Source organism: Myotis lucifugus, unplaced genomic scaffold (genome assembly GCF_000147115.1).
Source record: "Myotis lucifugus unplaced genomic scaffold, Myoluc2.0 scaffold_52, whole genome shotgun sequence".
Lineage (NCBI taxonomy): Eukaryota > Metazoa > Chordata > Mammalia > Chiroptera > Vespertilionidae > Myotis > Myotis lucifugus.
This window is the reverse complement of record NW_005871100.1, coordinates 3332197-3355832: the sequence shown is the minus strand read 5'-3', so window position 1 is coordinate 3355832 and position 23636 is coordinate 3332197. Positions and strand designations below refer to the sequence as shown.

Sequence of the window (23636 nt, the reverse complement as noted above, 5' to 3'; positions counted from 1 at the left end):
AATGTTTTTATATTCTGACCAAGTTTTGGACAAGTCTTTTAAATTTTCACATTCAGCAAAATCTTCAATGATTTTATCTAAAACTGCACAAAAATAGTAGATATGTGAGACATTGTCTAGGGTACTATTGACATTAAAAGTGATAAATAAAATTTAATGCTTGAGTGTGTGAATCTTGACTGGATCCTGGAGTTTTTAAAAAATTACTAATTAACTATTATAATGGTAGTGGTTGAATAGGAAATTGTTCTTATTAGGAGATGCTTGCTCTCAGTAGTTAGGGGTGAAGTGTGCAATTTTGTTTCAAATGGTTTAGTTCCCCTCCTCCACAATTACATAAATAAATTAAGTACTGAATATAAAGGGAAATAAAATTAAAATGGCAAAATATTAGTGAATTTAGGTGATGGGTATATGGGTATTCATTGTAAAATTTTAACTGCTATGTGCTTGAAAGATTTCACAATACAGAATTGGGGGCAGGAATTTGACTTGTATACATTTTAATCTAATTTGAATTTATGTACCAATTAAATGAATCACTGGGGAAAAGTGGTTCTTTTATAATGTTCCTTTTGCAGTATATCAAGATGTATCTATATTTTAAGCTATGAGAAAGTTTAGAGCCAAAAGTCATTATAAAAAATAAAATAGGCAAGGTATGAAAGACGTTCAGTAAATAAACTTTTCTCTTTTGAGGGTATTTACTCCTGTCATTTTCATTTGGTGTGATGAATGAGGTAGAAGGGTCATTCTAAAAACTTATAGCCATTCAACTTCCATAAAAACCATTTTAGACTTTAATCAGTTTGGTTCCATGACCCTGGAAAACTGACTTGGGGTCTATTGTTGGGCATACATTTTATTTATTTATTATTATTTTTAAAATACATTTTTATTGATGGCAGAGAGGAAGGGGGAGGGAGAAAGATAGAAACATCAGTGATGAGAGAGAGAATCATTACTGGCTGCTTCCTGCACACCCCACACTGGGGATCGAGCCCACAACCTGGGCATATGCCCTGACCAGAATTGAACCGTAACCTCCTGGTTTACAGGTCGAGTAAACTACTGAGTCATGTCGGCCAGGCCATTTTATTTTAGCTAAATGTATACGATGCCTCCTCTGAATATACAATCTTTCCTCATTAGAGTCAGTGATGTCTGCCTGTAAGAGAAGTGTTAACCATTTTAGTTACTATTTTAGGTCCCTTAATTCATTAATTTTTTAGAATATTAGAGTTTAGATTTCCTGAACAGAATAACTATTAGTGTTTCCATAATAATTAATATAATGTTACAGTCCGCATTTTAGTCCTAAAATTTGCATTTATTTATAAAGTTTTTTTATTTATTTTATGCCACATAAAAGGCATCACATATTGAAATTTATTCCTAATACCTTATTTAAAGAACCCTTTTAATAGTAATCCCTAGATGAAGGCCTTAGGTAACATAAGAAAGTTCTTAATAGATTCAACGATTTCCCATGATTTGCATTCAGGAAGAGGTATACATTTTCTTCCAAATTATTACTCAAGATATGCCCAGAGTTAAGTCACTTATGGAGTTTTATGCCTTATTTTTAGTACTGACTTGAAAAGTGATCAGTAGGAAACATCATAATAAAATTCATTAGCTGTACTTTTAATTTTTTTCTTCTTTGCCCAACCAAAGGAAGCTTCATGAACTTTTGATTCATGAACTTTTCTACCTGAATGCTAAATAAGGCTATTTGATATGAAGTAGTATGTAAAAATTCTTTCTGAATGTCTTTACTATTTTTTTGAAATGGGAAATCAATTTGTAACATTATAGGACTATTTAAAAAAAAAAAAGACCCAGTATGAGTTTTTTTGTTTTACAGTTGAAAATGGAGAAAACCATGAAAGAAAAAGAAGAACTGTTAAAATTGCTTGCCGTTCTAGAAAAAGAAACAACACAACTTCGAGAACAAATTGAAAGAATGGAAAGAGAACTTAACCATGAAAAAGAGAAATGTGACCAACTGCAAGCAGAGAAAAAGGTTGGTTGAGTCTTACATAACTGATAGGAGTTGATAGCCTGAAACCCACTTTTTACAAGAACTGAACCAATTACAGTGAGTGAAAACCCTGTGTTGAAAAACAATAGCATTTAGACAGATATTTATACAAAAACAGATCAGTTTCTATCAACCTTCTGTCACAACTTTTTTTATGTTGTAAATGATTAAAATTTTGGATTTTTGGTACCAGGCTTGATGACATAGTGCCTGACAACTGTTTCTAGATGCTTTATATCTAAATGTAGAGTATTTGATTGATTTTGAGGGGAGGGCTTGGAAATACAATTAGGAATGATAAACACTGAATAAGAGAAAATATAATAAAGTAGTTAAATTACTTTTCCAAAAATCAGAATTCAGTGAAATGAGATGTAGTATTAGACAAATATGAGAGTGACTAATTAAATTTTTTTTTTCTCATTTTCGTTGCCTGCCCTCTGGTGGAGAAGTTAGTGAAATCAACAAGAGTGTATGAAAATGCAAGAAAAAAGTTAATTTAGTATATGTAAAGTTGAATGTATGTTACAATTTCTGGTTTAGTTTTTAGTCTTAGTTTATAAACTTTCGAGGGGACAAATTTGGGATTAAAATTTAAGAATACATAGATTTCTGTAAGATGCATATTTTATCATACTAATTATGTTTCTCAAAATACTGTATTGTTGTTCTTTCTTAGGAACTTACTGAAGTATCAGAAAATTTAAAAATGGAAAATGAAGAACTTAAGAGGAGATACAATTATGCTACATCCAAAGCTGTCAAGCTTGAGGAAGATATTCTGTTAGTGACAAATAAAGCAATTGAAAAAGAAACTGAATTAGACAGGTATTTCCGACACTTATAAAAGATATCTTTATGTTCTAAAAATGTTTTAACAAAGTTATTTCGTCTATATTAATGTTACATGACCTTAACCCAGTTTAAAGGACAAACTCAGGAAGGTCCAGTGTGAAAGAGAACAACTTGAATATCAGTTGAAGACAGAAAAGGATGAGAAGGAACTTTATAAGGTAATTTATTCTTTCCGTTTCTGTTACTTTTCTGTTGCTGTATAAGAAAATTACTCTAAAACTTATTTAGTGGTTGGGAATTGGGAGCAGCTTAGCTGAGTTTTTACAGCTCAGGATCTCTTGTGTAGTTGCAGTTCAGGATGTTGGCTTGGGCTGCAGTCACCTTATGGCTTTTTTGGAACGGGAGGTTCCATACATTTAAAGAGTAAAGTGCAAGAAGTATGTTAATTCATTTATCTCTGGTACTCTTTTTGTTTTTAATATTTTAAAATTTATTTTAGAGAGGAAAGGAGAGGGAAAGAGAGAGATCGAAACATCAATGATGAGAGAGAATCATGGATCGGCTGCCTCCTGCATGGCCCCTGTTGGAGATCGAGCCCACAACCCGGGCATGTGCCCTTGGCTGGACTCGAACCTGGGACCCTTTAGTCCTCAGGCCAATGCTCTATCCACTGAGCCAAACCAGCTAAGGCATATCTCTGGTACTCTTAACCAAAGCAAGAGAACCCTTTATAGTGGAAAGTAGTTTTGATTTGTATATCTGTTGTGAGCAAATGAACAGTCACAGCCAAAGTTTCTGGGAAAAATTTATTGGGTTAATTAACAACAAATATATTTTCAGGCATACAGAAAATACGTGATATAGTAGTTTTCACAAGCAAAAATTGAATTGCTTAAGATGTTTTCCAGAATCTCATTATGCTTTTATATCTGAATCTGTCTGTAACCTAATGCCAAAAGAACAACCAAATCCATTTGTGATTTTAAAGAGAAATTAAAATTATTAAATCAAAGGAAAAGACTTTAGAGATCAGGTAATATTATTAGACCTTAGAATTATTAGTGTCTTTGGAAAGTTAAAAAAAAAACACTTAGAAAAGCTGTGTTGTTAATCCACATAGTTAGCTAGTCACTTGGCAGAACTTGTGTCTCCTGACTCCAAGTCTGGTAAGTCTTCCCATTCCTTAATCATATTTGGGTTAGAGACAGACAGTGGTATTTTAAACTTGGACTGACTTAGGTTATGGAGTTAGAATATTCTTGACATTTTTAAGCACTGTTACAGGTCCATTTGAAGAATAGAGAAATAGAAAATACCAAGCTTGTGTCAGAGGTCCAAACTTTAAAGAATTTAGATGGGAACAAAGAAAATATGATTACTCATTTCAAAGAAGAGATTGGCAGACTACAATTCTGTTTGGCTGAAAAGGATAGTCTGCAAAGGGCTTACCTGCTTACCACCTCAAGTAAGGTAAGTACTTTTGCAACATGTATTTGAAGATTGTAAAACATTATCTCTGTTAAATGTATACAATATGATGGTTTATATTTTTAATCTTCTCTCCCCCAGCCTTTTCTTTTGAAGAAGTTCAAACTTATAGAAAAGTTGGAAGAACAAAACAATGAATACATTTTCTCAAATAAAGGCAAACTGTCTTTATCTCCCCCATATATATGCCTTTTCTGAGCCATTTGAAAGTCAGTTGAAGGTATTATGACCATAATACCATTAGCACACCTAAGAAACTTAACACTGATTTTTAGTATTCATTTTGTATATAGCTCTAGTCTACATTCAAATTGTCCCAAATATGTTTTTATTTAACCTTTAAAATTTCTTGATCCAGGCGTGGTCAAAGATCATACATAAATTTAGTATTGTGTTCTTGGTCTGTTCTAATCTATAGTAGTGTCCCTATACTTTTTGTCTTTTTTGACATTGATACTTTTGATGAATTCAGGCCTCTCTGAGGGAATGTTCCATAATTTAGATTTGTCTGTTGTTTTCTCATGTCTAGATCAGGTCAAACGTTTATTTTTGGCAAGAAAACGCATAGGTGATGTTTTGTACATTTTGTTGCAGTCATATTAAAGGTCACAGTGTTAATTTCATTCTTGATCATGTTAGGTTTACTCATTTGTTTAAAGTTATGTCTGCCTGTCTCTTCATATATCAGTGCCTTTCCCTCTGTGATTATTGAGTAATCTGTGGGATAATACTTGAGATCATGTGAACATCCTATTCCCCAGTAGTCTCTCACCCAGTGTTTTTTATCCCTTGATGATCCTCACCTGCATCAGTTATTACTTTAATGATTGCAAAATAATGTCTTAAAAATTCTGTCATTCCTTTTACATTTATTAGTAGGTACTCCTCTATAATGAGGAGAGGTTCACTATTGCCATCTCCCCCTTTTATTATCTCACTATGGTCTTTGGATTCATTTTTGTTCAGTATACTATGTTATCAATATTCTTTTTTTATACCCAAATAGTCCCATATTTAGCGAGGGGGAACCTTTTCAAACCTGCTTTTGTGTCTTTTTGATTCGATCCCTTAATGCTTTGAGTGCTTTTGTTTTGTGGCACAACTGTATGTTAACAACTTTAGGGATTAGCCATTTTTCCAAGGAGCTCTGTTTTTTTTTTTTAGTAGGGAATGGTATTTTGAAACTGGATCCTGTTGCTACTAGGGGTTGTTTCCTTGTACTTTTCATTAAACATTTTGTGTTTAATTTATATCTTTACTTCAAATCTAGGACCTTCCTTACCTTTCTCTATTTTATATTAATACTAGAGGCTCGATGCCCAAAATTCATGCAAGGGTAGGCCTTTACAGCTCCAGCTGCCTCTCGGCCCCATCCCCCACTTGCACCTGCCTTGGCCTGGCGCTGCCTAAATCCGCCGCCACACACCCTGGTTCCCCAGTTCTGTGGAGCCCCGCCGGTCATTGGTCCCACAGAGTGTGGTCTGGGCCTCCTTCTTTGGGGCGATCGTGGAGTCCCCCCATTGATCACCCTGCCGGCCGGTGGCCTGGGCCTCCCTCTGCGGGGCGATCATGGGGCGATGGTGGGGCCCCCTGACCAATCGCATTGCACCCGCCTTGGCTGGCCTGGCACTAGTGGGTGTCATAATGTGGTTGTCTGGATGGTGGTTCCGCTGTTTGGCCGTTCGGTCGATTTGCATATTATGCTTTTATTATTATAGATCTCTTTTACCAATGTGAGAACCCTTTTTCCAAAACATCATTATATTTGTTTTCTACCCAGCTATATATGCCAATAAATTCAGAATTATGTCAATGCCACTTCCAACAATATGTCTGCTAAATAAAATTAAGATCTATTCCAAAACTTTTCGTAGAGTATATTTCACTAAGGAAGTATAGGACACTATGTTCAGATTACTTGAATTAAAATTTTAAAACTTTGTTATGAATTTGTAGTACAGTTCAGTGTATTTGTATATATTTAAGTTTAATATTTGTTTTTACAATCTTAACCTTTTAATTTTTTGAATATGTGAAATAGTTGCATCATACAAAAGTCAAAATGATATAAAAAATTTACTCTGATGTCTCAATCTCTTCCTTATAAAATCCCTGTTTTAACTTATACCCATAGGTAAACATTTTCTTTACTTTCTGCTTTTTTTTTTTGGAAAAATTAAGCTTATGTGCAGGTGTTGGTGTGCACATACTCCTTTTGATCCCTTTCTTTCTTAAAAAAAGATGCCATGCTATATATATTTTGTACTTTGCTGTTTTTCATTTAGCAATATAAACTGGAAATCATTCCATATTAATTCATAGAGATCTTTCTAATTTTTAAAAATGGCTGTGTAGTACTACTTTGTGTAGGTTTACATTCATTTATTAATTTTTATGGATGAGTTAGATCTAATACTGTTACACCTACAAAGATTTTCTCCACCATAACATTACATAAATAATCATTTACAATTCCTTCTAAGGAGCTAACAGTTTAACAACCAAGAATGGGTTTTACTTTTTCTGAACTTACAGTATTTTTAGTACAGAGATGAAAATAGGAAAGTTGAATGAACTAGATTTTTTGAGCTCATAATGTCTAGTTAATAATAAAGGAAATAATTTTATGGCAATTTTAACTTTTAACGATATTTTTAGGCTTAAGGAATGCTTAATTAACTTCATTTCCCCAGTGCCTCATCTTTTCTATTTGCATATCAGTATTTTTTAAAAACTTAAGTTTTACCAAAACTTAAGTAATGGTATATTAATATATTGGTTATTTTTTAGGTTAGATAGTAGAAACATTGTTTAACGAAAATTTTTTTAGTTACATCCTGGCTGGTGGGGCTTAGTTAGTTGGGCATCGTCCTGTGCACTGAAAGGTTGCCAGTTTGATTTCTGGGCACATGCCGGTTTGTGGGCTTGATCCCCAGTAGGAAGTGTGGGTGAGGCAGCCAATGTATGGTTCAATATCTCATTGATGTCTCTCTCTCTCTCTCTCTCTCTCTCTCTCTCCCTCCCTCTCCCTCTCTCCCCCTCCCCCTCCCCACACCCTTCCTCTCTCTCTCAAAAAAAAAATTGAAAAAATTTTTTTGGCGTTACAAAGTTTTTGAAATTATTTTTATTGGTGATTGTAAAAAATGAGGGTCAGTACTTCCAACTGGAGAGATTCTGGGGGACAAGAGCTTTCATTCTGGTCTCAGTCAGGCCATGAAAGCACTGAATATGATGTCTGAACTTCCTATACTTCAGTTTACTTGTATAAAGTGGTATTAGTGATAGTGCATAGGTTTGTTATATGTGTACTCTGTGAGGAAACTTAAGTCACATCCCTAGTTTTTTCTATACATATACTTTAAGTTCTGAATAGAAGAGCAATATTTAATTTAAAATTTTGGATTTGTTGAAATATGAGTACAAATAGTTTCTGCTTGTATTTTTTAATTGAATGTTTTAATTACAAATATATTTATCTGCATTTCTTCAGGAAGATACATTTTTCTTAAAGGAGCAACTTCGTAAAGCAGAGGAGCAGATCCAGGCAACTCGACAAGAAGTTGTCTTTCTGAATAAAGAACTTAGTGATGCTGTAAATGTGCGAGATAAAACGATGGCAGATCTACATACTGCACGCTTGGAAAATGAGAAAGTAAAAAAGCAGTTAGCTGATGCAGTGGCAGAACTTAAACTAAATGCTATGAAAAAAGACCAGGTAAAAGCAGGTTAATTTTGAGTTTCCATTTTGATCAAAACTTACAAGAGTGAGTTATGTTAAAATAAATCAAGTCAGATTCCTGATCAGAATTTTAAGTTTCCATTCATTTTGTTTAGTCATTGAAACCTCTTGGGTTGAAATTAATGTATGCTTTAAGAAAAACTGCTGTAAGCAAATTCCTAATGGTTAATAAAAGCTGGTCTATTATTGCTAATTAAACTTTGTGATGTCAGGTATATATTACTTTGCTGGAATTTCTTATTTAGTAGCTGCATAAAAGGTATTATGGTTATTTAACAGAGTAATACTTGCTCCTCAGGAGGTGGATTATTCTTCTCTAGTTTTTTAATGAATCTTAGTCCTAAGAATATAAAGCTGGATTTATTAGGAGAACTAACTAATATGGCCCTATAGCTAAATCTCCAAAATAAAAACAGAGCCTGGCCCATGTGCCTCAGTGACGTATGAACCATAAGGTCATGGTTCAAGTCCCAGTCAGAGCCCATGCCTAGGTTGTGGGCTTGGTCCCCAGTAGGGGGTGGTGTGCAGGAGGTAACTGCTGATCAATGATTCTCAGCACTGATGTTCCCCTCTCTCTCTCTCTCTCTCTCTCTCTCTCTCTCTCTCTCTCTCCCTCGCCCTCTCTCTCCCTTTCTCCCTCTTTCTCCCCCTCTTCCTCTCCCTTCCTCTCTGAAATCAATAAAAACATATTTAATGATAAAAAAAGCCAAAAAAGGAAAAAGTGAAAATGAAGTTTGAATTTACTACTGTTATGATAGAAAATTTTTATCTTTTTCTTAGAGGAGTTGTTTGTTTATTTTTTTTTAGGAAAAAACTGATACACTGGAACATGAACTGAGAAGAGAAGTTGAAGATCTGAAACTTCGTCTTCAAATGGCAGCAGATCATTATAAAGAAAAATTCAAGGAATGCCAGAGGCTCCAAAAACAAATAAACAAACTTTCAGACCAATCAGTAAGTATAACAGAATTCATACATAGTGAAACATTTCTTTTATCAATATTTTTGTTTGCAAATCAAATCATCATATATAATAAAAGCCTAATATGCAAATTGACCAAACAGCGGAACGACCAGTTGCTATGATATGCACTGACCACTAGGGGGTAGATGCTCAATGCAGGAGCTGCCTGCAGGCCCCAGGCCAACCAAGGCTGGTGCCAGCGGGGGCCCCCCAATCGCCTTGCCAGTCACCTGGCAGAGGGAGGTGACCAGCGGCAGAGGCGGGGGGTGGGGCCTGCAAGTGGGCGGCACCAGGCCGACCAAGGCAGGTGCCAGCGGGGGCCCCCCTGATCGCCCCACCAGTCTCCCCACAGATCGGCCCTGATTGCTGGCCAGGCCTAGGGACCCTACCCGTGCACGAATTTCATGCACTGGGCCTCTAGTTTATAATATTGAAAATACCATTCTTTTTAATATAATTTACCTCTGCTTGATTTCAAGTCATTGGCCTAATACTGTAATGATTAAAATTTTCTTTTTAATCCTCACCAGAGGGTATTTTTTACATTGATTTCTAGAATGAGTGGAATGGAGGGGTGGTGGGGCGGGGGGGTGCGGTGGGGAGAGACATCAGCATGAGAGAAACACATAGTTTGGTTGTCTCCCACATGTGCCCCTACCAAGGGCTGGGAAACGTGCAACTGAGGTATGTGCCCTTGATGACTGGGAATCGAACCTGCAACTCTTCAGTTTGAGGGCTGACACTCTAACCACTGAGAAAAACTGTCCAGGACTGTAATAATAATTTTTTAATATCTGGTATTTTTATTTACTGGAGAACCAATGAAGGAAGCAAGGGCAATAGCAGGGGAAAAAAGAGCCTTCTTTTCACCATTTTCCTCTTAGGTTGATTAAATGTATATTTCATTTAAATATTCATTACATACTATCGAGTCCCGAGTCCCTCTTTGGACAATGACGTTTGTCTTTGGTGTGGGGTTCACCATTTACAAATTGTCATTGGTGAGTTCTTTCCTCCTATTCATATCCACTAGATTAGGAAGAGTTAAAAATCATCAGCTAATTGTTTTATATTCCATTTGAGGGTGGGAAGGCAGATTTAATAAAATCAATTATAATGCCCCTGCTTTGATGTCTGTGTGTTTTAATTTGGGTCCCCAAATTGTGCTTAAATATAAGGTTTTTTATGTAATGGAGCCTGGAAGTGGAGAAACACATTTAAAACCTGAAGTTGAAAAGCACCACAGTTTTCTTTACTAACCACATTTACTGTAAAGACAGTTTTATTTTCTGTCTTTTTTGAAATCTGAAAGGAGACAAAAGAAGCAAGAAATGCATGAGATAAAGTAGGAAGGCTTTTGTAAAGAAAAAAAAAATTACACTTTAACTCTGAACCAAATGTATAGATTTTGGTTTTGGGCCTTTAAGTATATTATGACTTTGTAGTAGAAAACTTGTGAGATTTCTACTTTGGTGGTCTTTTGATGTTTTGACAAGTAAAAACATAAGGTTTTGTCTTTTGTAATATGAGTAAAGTGGTGTGTGTAACTTTAGTCTTTGCTGGCTTTTAGGACAGTTAATAGCTTTGTGGACTTTCAGTATTTTTTGATATGATTATAAGGGAGAAAATAGAATTCATTTAATAATTTATTGTTAACATTTTGAATAGGCCAATAGCAATAATGTCCTCACAAAGAAAATTGGAAGTCAGCAGAAGGTGAATGAGGCCTCAATAAACACAGACCCAGCTACTACTACCTCTACTATAGGTGTAAAGCCACTACCTTCTGCAGGTAAAAATGTTTTAGATTTTTTTGTGTAGTGTCCTGCCTTAAAACGTATTTATACTTACTTATATTGCCTTATTCCAGGAGTAAGAATTTTAGGGAGTTTATAGAAATCTTTATAGTATATTTAAGGAATTGAGGCAAAGGGAAAGTAAGGCTCTAAAAGTTAAAGTCATGCATGTGGTGAATATACAAAATGTGAGTGTGAACTAGTGTTTATCTTCATGAGAATATTCACAAGTGTTAAATGACCTGGTGTTTGTAAGCTCAGATTCGTATAGCTTTTGGGCTATAGGACGAAAGCCAAGAATTGAATTTTTAATTAACATTCCACTAAAATCTATGGAATTTTGAAACATTTCTGGCACTTCAGTTCAATTCTGTTAGGGGGAATAACTTGTAAATCCCGTTTGGTGTGTCTCATCTCTCTCTCTCTTCGGCTGCTTTGGATCAATAGGGTACTTTTCTCAGTGTACTTGTCAGTGGATAAGATAAAATTTTTTATTACTTTATTAATTTATAGAACAGAGTAGAAAGAAATAATGAATACATGAACATGTAAATTTGAATTAACTCTAGGATTTTACTTTTCCTCATTTTTTTTCCACCCTGTGTTAATGGTTTAGCAATAATGAAGATAAGTACTAGAGTATGTAAAAGTATATTTCCATGTGTAGTGTTTGGGCAATTGATCTCTTATACTTTTAAAACGTATTGTAAATTTCCTCTACTATTAAATATTTAATTAGCTTCAGCTGCTACAGAACAAGATCCTATTTTATATTTCTGTACATCCTCTTAGTTACCTACATGGTGTTGTACAATATTTACTTAATAAAGACCTAGTGAATAGTGATGAAAGATTGGAAAAATGATTTAAAATGTTTTCTCAAAGAGTATGGCTTTTCTGCTTATCCTGTCTATTCAGTTATATAAATTTTTGTGCCATTTAGAACTATTTTTAGCTAATTAAAAAAAAAATGATCCTTTCATTACTGAACATGAACTTGGTTCTGGCCAAACTGACATTTAAAGACTTCTTACCTAGAGTTTATATATATATTATCCTTCTTTGTTTGTTTAGTGTATGAATATATATTTTTTAAATAGGTGTTTTTTTCCTTCAGTATTCCATTTATTATATTTCACAGTATCCTGATCTTTAAGTTATTCTGAACAGGAAAATAAAATAAAGAAAAAACCAATTTTTAATGACCTTATTTTCTGCCTTGTTATAGCCGAGACAGATTTTGACATTGTAACAAAAGGGCAAGTCTGTGAAATGACCAAAGAAATTGCTGACAAAACAGAAAAGTATAATAAATGTAAGCAACTCTTGCAGGTAAGCTAGCCACCTTGTAAGTGAAAGATATATTTATCAAATGTAATGGCTTAGGTTACCTTTATTGTTTCGATTGATGGGCGTCCTAGGCTTTCTTTTTTATACAGCAGGTACATGTACTGGTATTTCGTTTAGCTGTTGAGAGGGCGTTGTTGTGTGTGCCTTTTCGTGTAGATCTGTATGTAAAATCGTGGTCCTAAAATTAGTTTTTGTTCACCTAAAGTACTTCTCTTGATAATGGGCAAGTGATTGAGGTTGGATATTGTTTGTTTTATTATCAGGATACATGGAACTTTATAAAAGAGAACTGCTCCTTTTACATTTACTGAAATAATAGTAAAGATTTCTACCAAATCTTAAAATGACCAGATTTGCAAAGTGGAAAGGGAACATTAATCAAATGAGTTGTTGCCTTTACAGTGTTACTTACTTTGATGATTTTAAACTGTATTATTAAAATATTTCAGTTTTGTAACTGTCTTGGTAGCATTCACTTCTAGAGTATGTAAAGGACAAAGGAAAAATGCTTCTCATTTATATCTGATTTGGAGAAGGAGGAAAAGCTATTTTGTGTATGTAATTTTTGTTTGTTTAAATATTATTTTGTGTCGGTTTCTTTGCATGTGGAGAGGAGAGGGATCATTTTTCAGAGCTGGAGAAGTGCATATATTAGCTCAAGGTTACTAGAGTAATTTAAAATATTTTATGCTACTGCCTTGTAAATAATATTATTGTGATTTTTTAAACCAAATTTTAAACTGAATGTTTATGTTGCTTCACATGATCTTTCTTTCTGTGGAAGTGTTGATTAGTACAGTTTATGCTAGAGTTCAAAGTAGTTATTTATGATAAGGGACTAAATTATTCATTAAGTATAAAACAATTCTGGATGAATATTAAAAATTCATCATGTACTATTGAAAGGAAGATAGATTGTTCCATTGAAAGTAAAACCTTCCTCAAGGTACATTATTTCCTTTTACAACTGTTTGAAGTGCAATTGAAATCCAATAAACTGCACATATTTAAAGTCTGTAATTTGATCACTTTTGCCTATATAGCTGTGAAACTTACAACGTCAGGGTTTTTTTTTTTGGTATCTGTTCGCAACTCATCCCTCCCTCTGTCCCCATCCCTGGGAAACTATTGGCTTGCTTTCTGTCACTATAGATTAGCATACTGTTTGTACAGTTTCTGTAAATAGAATCATATGGTTTGTACTCTGTTTCCTGTCCTCTTTCAGCATAATTTTTTGAGACTCAGGCATGTTGTTGCTTATATTGGTTCTTAACTCCTTTTTATTGCAAGAGTTCAAATCTTTACTATTTTAAAAATTGGGTTATCTTACTGAGTTTGTGTTCTTTATTCTGGCAATAAGTGCTTTGTCTCATATATGTGTAGTAATTATTTTCTCCATTCTGTAGCTTGCCTTTTCATTTCCTTAATGGTATTTTTAGAAAAAGTTTTAATTTTGATGAAGTACAGAGTATCAAAATTTTTTTTACTGTTTTATTCTTTTTATGTTCTAAGAAACATTTACCTAATTTAACTTATATTTTCTCTTACCTTGTCTTCTAGAAATTTTATAGTCTTACATTTTACATACAGATGTATTAGCCATTTTAAATTTATTTTTGTGTGTAGTGTGAGGCATGGTTTGTATAGTATGGTTAATCAGTTGATTTAGCATTCTTTGATGAAAAGACTTTGTTTTCTCCATTGACTTGCTCAAAGCATATTTTAAAACGTTCACCTTGAACAAAAATCTTCAACATGAAGTTGGCCACTTTACCTTTTTGTCGTGTTTGTAACTCCTCCCTTTTAACATCTGAGTTCTAGAGTAGAGCAGTGTATGACAAGTCAACCTAGAAGTTGTCTTGGTCCGGAAATCCCAGAGTTTTATTTATCAGTGTCAGGAAACAATGGCGCTAAAAGTATCTGATTTTTATTACCTTCCTTTACAAAAGTAATACATGGTTATTGTGAAATATGGTATTATAGGAATAAAGAATAAAGATGGTAAAAAGTACCATCATGACCCTGATACCCAGCAATAAGAGCTATTAATAATTTATTTTATATTTTTCTATACAGTACTACATAGACATCATATAAAATTGTTAAACAACTTTTGAAACAAAGATAGGATTACACTATGTATTTTGTTTTTGCAACTTGCTATTTTCAGTTAATGAATCTTGACATTTTTCTTTGTTAATTCCATTATGTGCATATAAAGTGGTTTATTCAATCTTCCACTGACAGACATTCGGTTATTTCAATTTTTATACTGTTACAACAGTGTTACAATATACATTTAGCGTATACCTTAGTATTTTTTTTTATAATTTCTTTATTGGTTAATATATTACACAAATCTCCCCCCCCCCCCCATTGTACCTTAGTATATTTGTGTGTAGATATTGGCTCTATATGGATTTAAAATCTTTTGGTAATTTACCAATTTTATTTAGGATGAGAAAACAAAGTGCAATAAATATGCTGATGAACTTGCAAAAATGGAGCTGAAATGGAAAGAACAAGTAAAAATTGCTGAAAATGTAAAAGTAGAACTAGCTGAAGTAGAGGACAATTACAAAGTAAGTTTAATATTCGTATAACTTAAGGCATAGTTGCTGGTACTTTTGAAAATGTGTTATCTATAATTTTTATCAATCCAATGCACTTTTTTTGTTTTATAATCCTCACTTGAGGATACTTTTTTCATTGATTACCAGGTCCAGGGATTGAGCCTGTAACTGAGGTACGTGCCCTTGACTATAAGTGAAATACTGTAGAATACATTTTTGCCAGTGTAACATAAGCCAACAAATAAGCCTGAATGGTAAATGATATTTGTAAGAATGTTAGAAAAAAATTAGCAGGCTGTATAGCTAATTTATAAGGAAAAAGGTATTTTTCTAAGGAATAAAGTGTAATCTTATATATTCTAAGATATATATGTGTATGTACTAGAGCAGTGGTTCTCAACCTTCCTAATGCTGCAACCCTTTAATACAGTTCCTCATGTTGTGGTGACCCCCAACCATAAAATTATTTTCGTTGCTACTTCATAACTGTAATTTTGCTACTCTAAACAATATGTAATTATATATGTGTTTTCCGATGGTCTTAGGCGACCCCTGTGAAAGGGTCATTCGACCCCCAAAGGGGTCGAGACCCACAGGTTGAGAATCGCTGTACTAGAGGCCTGGTGCACGAATTTGTGCACCAGTGGGGTCCCTTGGCCTGGCCTGTGAGATCAGGCCAAAACGGTCTCTCCGACATCCCCAGAGGGGTCCCGGATTACGAGAGGGCTCAGGCCAGGCCGAGGGACCCCACTGGTGCACGATTGGGGCTGGGGAGGGTTGCGGGAGGTTGGCCAGCCTGGGAGGTGCCGCGGGAGGGCGCCAGGGCATGTCTGGCCCATCTTGCTCAGTCCCAATTGGCTGGACCCCAGCAGCAAGCTAACCTACCTGTCGGAGCGTCTGCCCCCTGGTGGTCAGGGCATGTCATAGCGACTGGTCGACTGTGTGCCCCCTGGTGGTCAGTGCACGTCATAACGAGTGGTTGAGCAGTCTTAGCATATCATTAGCATATTACGCTTTGATCGTAATGGACCAGGCGACCAGACACTTAGCATATTAGGCTTTTATTATATAGGATAGTTTGGCATACTTTTGTGTGTGAATAAATAAAGGAAGTTCTAAATTATTTAACTTTACTAAGGCATAACTAATTGTACCTATTATTTAATTTTGAAATGTAATATTCTTAGCGACACCAAGAATTCCTTTAGGTTTCCCCCATTGGGACTGGAGCAGGTGGCACATTACTGTGTAAGGTAATTTTACTGGTAGTCCTTTTATTATCTTATGTCAGAAGAAATTTTGAAACTTTTGTTTCATGATATTACTGTTTCTGAAATTCTTGTGGATATTTTCAATGGCTGGCAACTTCACTTACCACTTATAAAGCTGAATACTGAATTTATATGAAATTTTATTTTTGAAGATTGACAAAATGATTTGGTAAAGACTTATTGAAGCCAGTTATGTATAAAGGACTATATTAGCTATTAGTCGGGTGATCTTTCATAAAGTAAGCTACAATGCTATTCTTAAGGAGTTTGTGAACTAGTAGGGTTTGTTAGAAGTGTAAAGGTGATATTCACATTCACAGTCTAGGTAATCATCTATCAAACAATGGGGAGCTAAATAATATTTTTACTTCATTAATGACAAAAATGAACATATTTCAGGTTATAACAGCTGGTAAAGGTCCTTGGCTTTTTGTTTAGTGCCCTTTCCCTTATTTTTCACTGTTTATAGACAAGCACTCATACCAGACAAGGCAAACTGTGATGAATAAGTCAGAGTTCTTTAGGACTATTTTGAATTAAGAGTTAGACATTACGGAGAAACCAGACCTTTGTAAGACCCAGTGGAGGGGAGAAGAAGCAGAGCTAGGAAAAGAAAGCCACAGCATTCTAAGCCAACAGATAAGCGTTGTTATCCTATATAATAAAAGCCCAGCAACCGAATGGCAGAATGACCAGAATGACCAGTTGACCAGTAGCTATGACGCGCACTGACCATCAGAGGGCAGATGCTCAATGCAGGAGCTGCCCCCTGGTGGTCAGTGTGCTACCACAGTGGGAGCACCACTTGACCTGGATGAACGGCTGCTCCTGCTGTGAACCCTGGGCCACGGGCAGGAACCCGGGCTGAGATCGTTGCCTCCTCACCCCCTAGCCTCCTCCTCCTCGCTCCTTGCCACCTCCTCTGGGCACCTGCAGGCCTCACAGTGCTGCCACCGGGTTCACAGAGCTGACCCTGGAGGCTGGGAGGTAGGTTCATGACTGCCGTGAGACTGAGGCCTACTCCGCTGCCTCTCAGTGCTATTGTCCCTGAGCCTGGCCCCGACTGGGTCCCCTGGAGGGGTGAGTGCTCCGGCTCCATTGAAGATGCAGGACCAGGGAGCAGCCGCTCAGAGGGTGGGTCCACAGCTGCTTAGCTGACCGGGATGAGCAGCGCTCCCACAGTGGGCTGATCCCCGCAGGCCACACTCCCCACCAGTGCATGGGATTTGTGCACCAGGCCTCTAGTATAAGTTTGGAGGTCAGAAGTAGAGAGCATCATCTGGGAACTGTAGTGGAGTAGATGAGACTTAAAAGATAGGTCAAAGCCAAATTTGGGTGCATTTTGCTGTTCAGACTTTCTAGGGAGAAAATGGACCCAACTAGAGTGGGTCTGGTAGTGCAGAGAGGATTTATAGGTGAGAAGGGTTTTGAAGGCAAGAAAATGAGGTGGAAATATTCTTAGGATGAATTGCTACCTTCCTTGGTCACTTACCATTGAATAGGACATGAGTTTATCAAGGAAACCTTTGGAAGACATTCTTATGGGAAAAACTACTGAAGAGTAATCTTATTTGTATTTGTATCTATAATATTTATGCTGTAGTAGATGAACAATGGGTGGTTGAATGAATGAATAAATGAATGAGAATCTGAAAATTTTGGGGAGGGGAGGAAGAGGCGAAGGGAGAGGCATTCTAACATAATTTCCTAGCTTCAATCACAGTAGGCTCTGAGATTGATAATATCAATTAATAAAATTAAAAAAATAGAAAAGTAGATCTGAGACATTTTGCCCTTGCAGGGCAGAAAGATAACAGTGAAACATGTCTAACCATCAATTAAAAAGGCAGATTTGGAACTTAAGAAAGAGTGTGGCACATGAGTTAATACTTGTGATTTATTCCCATGAGGGTTATAGTTGAAAACATAGAAGAAAGGGAGTTTTCAGAGAGAATATAGAGAGGAGAAGCCAAAGAAGATACTTTGGGGAATAAAGTATTTGTAATTGTGAAGAAGTGGACACACAGAGCATGAGAGAATGACAATGTTGGTGCAGTTTCATATAAACAGGAGAGAAGTTTTAAGAGTAAGGGAAATTGGTCAGTAATGACAAGTAATTCACAGATGTAAAAAATAAGAACCAAGGAGAACATATGGATATGGTAATAGCAGTTTTTTGACATAACAGTATAATATTTCTTGAAGTTTAAGGAGAGTAGATAATGAAAAAATTAATTACAATTTTTTTTCTTTATTCAGCTTCAATTGGCAGAGAAAGACAAAGAAATAAATGGTCTAACTTCACATTTGGCAAACCTCTCCAGGGAGAAGGTATTGAACCATGCTCTTTAAAAAATGTTTTGTTTGTAATACAGCTTTATGAAGAGACAGTTTTATAGTTCATGTGAGGGTGGTTTTTAAAAAAAATAGTTAATGAATAAAGAAAACACTGTTGAGACTCTTAGATGGAAAATGTTTTTTTGTTAAGTATTTTAAAATATTTTACCTCATAATTTGAGAAAATGCTTACGTGTTGAAACTTAGCTTAGTCTTTATATTTAACAATAAAACAGATTTTACAATGTTCAAATTTAGGAAAATAGTAAAGAAATTTTAAAGTGTATATAATGTATTCATCTGGTTTTCTTTTGTAATAGGAAATGCTTTAGAAGTTGTTAAATGATTTATAGCATGACCTAACATTCAGTCAGAGCATACCTTTGTATTGTAAAAAATGCTTGTTTGTGGTCCTTTTGGGGGGATGTTCCCATTTCCTTTTAGAAGTCTATGAAGATAAAACTTTTTATAATACTACAATATTGTTTTCTCAACCCCTCGCACCCCACTCCCACTGTGTTACATTTGCACACTGTGTGCAAAAGTAGTGGTGGGAAACTGCTGACATACTAATTTATGCCAAGGCAGTAGCATTAATAGTTACTGTAGTCATCCCAACCATGCATTCACAGTTTAAAAAAAAAAAGCTGCTTTCATTTTAAGATGATGAAATAATAAAATAGTTTTATTAAAGTTTGATCCTGGGGTATACATCTTTTTAATATTCTGTGTGATGAAATGGGAAGTACCCCCAAAGCACTTCTGTTGCCTAATGAAGTACAATGGTTATTTTAAGGTAAAGCACTTGGGCAGTTGCTGGAGTTATAGGCTGAACTAGCCTCCTTTTCATGGCATATTATTTCTATTTTAAAGAATAACTAATAGAATTTGTTTTTTCAGACTAGGGTATATGGCAGACATTACTTGAAAAGAAATGAGTGAGCCTGTTACTTTAAGGAAAAAAAATTGATAGTATTTGTGTCAATGATAAAGTTCAATCTTTTGAGCAAAACTAGAATTTTGGGAACCTTATATCTGCTATTATAAGCTCGATACTTCCCAAGGCTTACAGACTTTTCTGATGAGATTGGTAATATTAAAACTCTGAGGTTAAATAACTATTTAGTAAAATGTGTCAGCATTTGGAAGATCTTCATAATTCAGTGAACCAATCTATAGTTTAAGTGACCAATGATAATATTCCAAAATGGTACGTGGTAAAAAATACCAACAAAACACCACTCAAAAGTGCTAGATAGACCTCCAGGTTGGATGACATGACTGTGATAGGTGCAAAATTATGACTTTTCAAATCCATCACTTTCCTCCCTACATGTCCCTTGGCATTCCATAATGAGGAAGAACCTTCCTTTGCCCTCATTTATGTTCCAGCAACAGTTCTCTGACATCAGTCAACTGGATGGACTACAATTCAGTTCATCTTGGACACCAACTATTCAAGTTATTGCAGACCCAGTTAAGGGTTCAGCCCCACTTGCTCCCTGCTCCCCCTTCGATATTTTGCTAGAATGAATCACAGAACTCGGGAAAATACTACTTATGATTATTACACTTTATTATAAAGTTGTATTCTAAAGGGCACAACTCAGAAACAGCCAAATGGAAGAGATGCATGGGGCAAGGTGAGGATGGAGAGCTGCAGAGCTTTCATGCTCTCTCCAGGCATGTGGCACTCTTAGCACAATGATGTGTTCATCAACTGGAAGCTCCCTAAACCTAGTGTAAATGCTTTTAATATGGCATCTCAGTATACAAGTGTGATTAAATTGTTGGCAAAATAATTTAACTCAGTCTTCACCCTCCCTCCCATCCCTGGTGAGTGCTAAAATTTCTAGCTCTCTGTAATCATGTGCTTAGTCCTTCTGGTGACCAGCCCCTCCCATGAATCTATCTGAGGGTCCACCAGTAGTCATCTTGTTTGCATGAATTCAAGATGGTCTAAGTTTAAAAGGACTTGTTATGAACAAGACACTCCTATGATTTAGTAAATTCCAAGAGTTTTAGGACTTGTGCCAGGAATTGGAGACAAAAACCAAATCGATTTTTTTATATCACAAAGTCTGTATATGTATGTAAGTATATATGTCTTTTTAATTTTTTTTTGAGGGCCCATGTCTATCCATCTCTGTCTATCTGCATACCTACCTTCCTGCTTTCCTACCTGATAGATAATCATCAGTATAAACTCTTTTTAGTCAGTGGATTAGAATTTGTTACTGTTCTTAATTTGATGTTCCATAGTCCTAGATTTGGTTAGGGAGAGCACCTTCAAATTGTTTTCTGATATGTCTAGGTATCAAAAGAATGCTTTTGGTTTTTTGAGCACTTCATTTCTTTACAGCACTGTAAGATAGTCTAGCTCCTCTTGTACATTTCTTACCTCATCTTTGGATTGGCCATTGTTTTATAAGGAAAAAGCTCTGGTCTCATTCTGAAAGCAGTTATTTCCTCAAGGAGGTGTGATTCCTTACTAATGAGAAATGGTACTTAGAAATCAAAACAGTGGCCTAGGTGTGCACATTTTTACTGGTTTTTAGATTGCTTCTAGATTCTTTCAGTGGACAGAAGTAGGAAACATTTACATTTTAGATAAGAGTTTTAGTTCAGGTTCACAGGGTTCTTCCTTGCCTTCCTCGATTGCTATTTGTACACCTTGTCCACAGTGAGAATCCTGGCACTGAACAATGTCAACATATCTATTTATTTGCTAAATCCAGTAATCCATGTAAAATAGTTTCAGAATTGCTCGCACCATACCACTATGAGAAGGAAACCTACTAAAAATAGAATTCAAGATTGTTTGCAGTTTTTTGTTTTTGTCCACTAGGCTCTCAGTATATTGTGTTCATGTGTTACTTGGCATTAGTTTTCTCTCCCCCTCCCTCTTCTTTCTCCCTCTCTTTCACTTTCAGTGTGTGGTAACACAAAATAGCAAGTGGGTTAAAAAAAGACTGCTGTAATTAAACTGTGGATTAAAGATAATTAAAGCAATAGGAACACAAATGAAGAGTAAGAAAATTTTTATTTCTGGTATAAGTTTTGGTCAGCTGTATTATAAATTTAAAATGATGATCAAATCAGATGTGATAAGTTGGATACATATATTCAAATGCTTAGGACAGCTTTTTGAAATACGTATTTACTTTTGTTACCAGCATTCGGGTTCTTGGGTTCCCCAAGAGAGAAATCAAAAGGAGGTCCTAGAGAAATTTCCAAACAGATTTATTAAGATTATTCTCAAGTACAAGGGTGGCAGCACAGAAGAAAGGAAGGCTCTGAACTGGTTCCGTGTGGCTACTTTTATAAGCTGGGGACAATGCAGGCTTTCATGAAAAGACGGGCTTGTGGAATTTTCCATGTTAGGGTAGGAGAAGCAAGCAGTTGGAAGATAAAATTCTGCCATTATTTTTGAGCAGGGAGTGGAGGGGTGGTGACATTCTTGTGGTTGGCTTATCTGTGTTTCTTCTGGCCATCTGGTGTCCTTGGGATCCCAGGTGCAGGTCTCTGCTGTCTCACTTCCATGATTGTTAATAAGAAACCTAACTTTTAAGTATATATTGTGCTTAGAGATAATACTAGAAGCAATAACGATACTTTATTTTTATACATTTTACATATCCTATATAATAAAAGGCTAATATGCAAATCGACCAAATGGTGGAACCACCAGTGGCTATGACATGCACTGACCACCAGGGGGCAGACGCTCAATGCAGGAGCTGCCCCCTGGTGGTCAGTGTGCTCCCACAGTGGGAGCGCTGCTCAGCCAGAAGCCAGGCTCATGGCTGGGGAGCGCAGCAGTGGTGGCAGGAGCCTCTTCTGTCTCCATGGCAGTGCTAAGGACCCCTTGGGAGATGTCCGACTGCAGGCTTAGGCCGGCTCCCCACGGGCCTAAGCTGGCAGTTGGACATCCCCCGAGGGGTCCCAGACTGCGAGAGGGCACAGGCCAGGCTGAGGGGACTCCCTCCCCCCCACCCCCCAGTGCACGAATGTCGTTCACTGGGCCTCTAGTATATTTCATATATAAAAATATATATAAAATATAAGATACATTTTACATATTTATATATGTATTTTTAAAGTTTCATACATGATTTTGAAAGAGAGACAGTCCTGAATGATTATAACCATTTATAAATTTTGTTGTGATATAAATGGCTAAAATCACACATGGAAAGTAATATGATGATTGTATTAACCAAATGGTGTAACAGATTGCCCAAAAACTTAGTAGCTTCAAACAGAGACTTTCAGTCTTTTTCATCTCATGGCAGACATACATAAACTAATTACTAAAAATCATGTGGCACACCAAAAGAACATATTTTTTGCTGATTTGACAACAAAATAGGTATAATTTTTCACATCGGATGGCAATTGTTGTGTTGGCTGTTATTTTTTTACTAGAGGCCCGGTGCACAACATTCATGCACTAGGCATGGGAGCGGGGTGGCCCTCAGCCCAGCCTGTGCCCTCTCACAGTCAGGGACCCCTCGGAGGATGTCTGCCTGCCGCGGAGGTGGGAGAGGCTGCTGTCATCACTGCTGCGCTCACCAGCCATGAGCCGCTGGCAGGCCCGGCTTCTGGCTGAGCGACGCTCCCCCTGTGGGAGCACATTGACCACCAGTGGGCAGCTCCTGCATTGAGCGTCTTCCCCGGTGGTCAGTGCGCGTCATAGCAACTGGTTGTTCCTTGGTTCGGTTGATTTGCGTTTTAGCCTTTTATTATATAGGATATAGGATTTGACAGTATAAGGGGAAAAGTCAGTGCCCTTGACTAGATAGTCAAGTATTGCATGTTTTAAAAATTCTTGCAGCACACCAGTTGAAAATTGCTGGCTTAAAACATTTGTAATCTCACTTTCTGTTAGTGTGGCTTATCTGGGTCCTCTGGCTTTAGATCTCACCCAAGACTGCAATACTCAGGGTATCAGTTGGGACTCAGTCATCTCACAGGTATAGATCTACTTCCGCACTTACTGAAATGATTGTTGTCAGGATTAAGTTACTTGGGGATTGGACTGGGGGCCACATGTCCTACACTGCCATCTTCCATGCCTCTGTTTTTGACTCAGGTAAAAAGTTGTATAAACCATGGGCAGTGTAACCTTTAAAAATGTAAGGCTGACCACTCCTAATGGCCTTCCCAATCAATTAGAATACAGGCCAAAATTTATAACATAGCCTCTATATTTTATATGACTGGCTTCCATTTATCTCTAGTTCCACCATAAGCCATAATTTCTGTTCACTATCTTC

The 23636-nt window shown here is 36.3% G+C and overlaps 1 protein-coding gene across 5 annotated transcripts in view; it reads left to right on the top strand.

Moving 5' to 3' along the window:
* TAX1BP1 (Tax1 binding protein 1) overlaps window positions 1-23636 on the top strand; it is a 53733-nt gene that overhangs the window by 15013 nt on the left and 15084 nt on the right. For 2 of the 5 annotated variants that reach the window (XM_006088757.3, XM_006088756.3), the window contains exons 5-14: window positions 1868-2026; window positions 2724-2872; window positions 2967-3057; window positions 4124-4309; window positions 7818-8042; window positions 8874-9020; window positions 10699-10822; window positions 12055-12158; window positions 14633-14758; window positions 18280-18351. In XM_006088757.3, the coding sequence (XP_006088819.1) occupies window positions 1868-2026; window positions 2724-2872; window positions 2967-3057; window positions 4124-4309; window positions 7818-8042; window positions 8874-9020; window positions 10699-10822; window positions 12055-12158; window positions 14633-14758; window positions 18280-18351 (1383 nt within the window). The remainder of the gene's footprint in view (window positions 1-1867; window positions 2027-2723; window positions 2873-2966; window positions 3058-4123; window positions 4310-7817; window positions 8043-8873; window positions 9021-10698; window positions 10823-12054; window positions 12159-14632; window positions 14759-18279; window positions 18352-23636) is intronic. The other 3 variants (XM_023753830.1, XM_023753831.1, XM_023753832.1) reach the window with 3 other exon arrangements.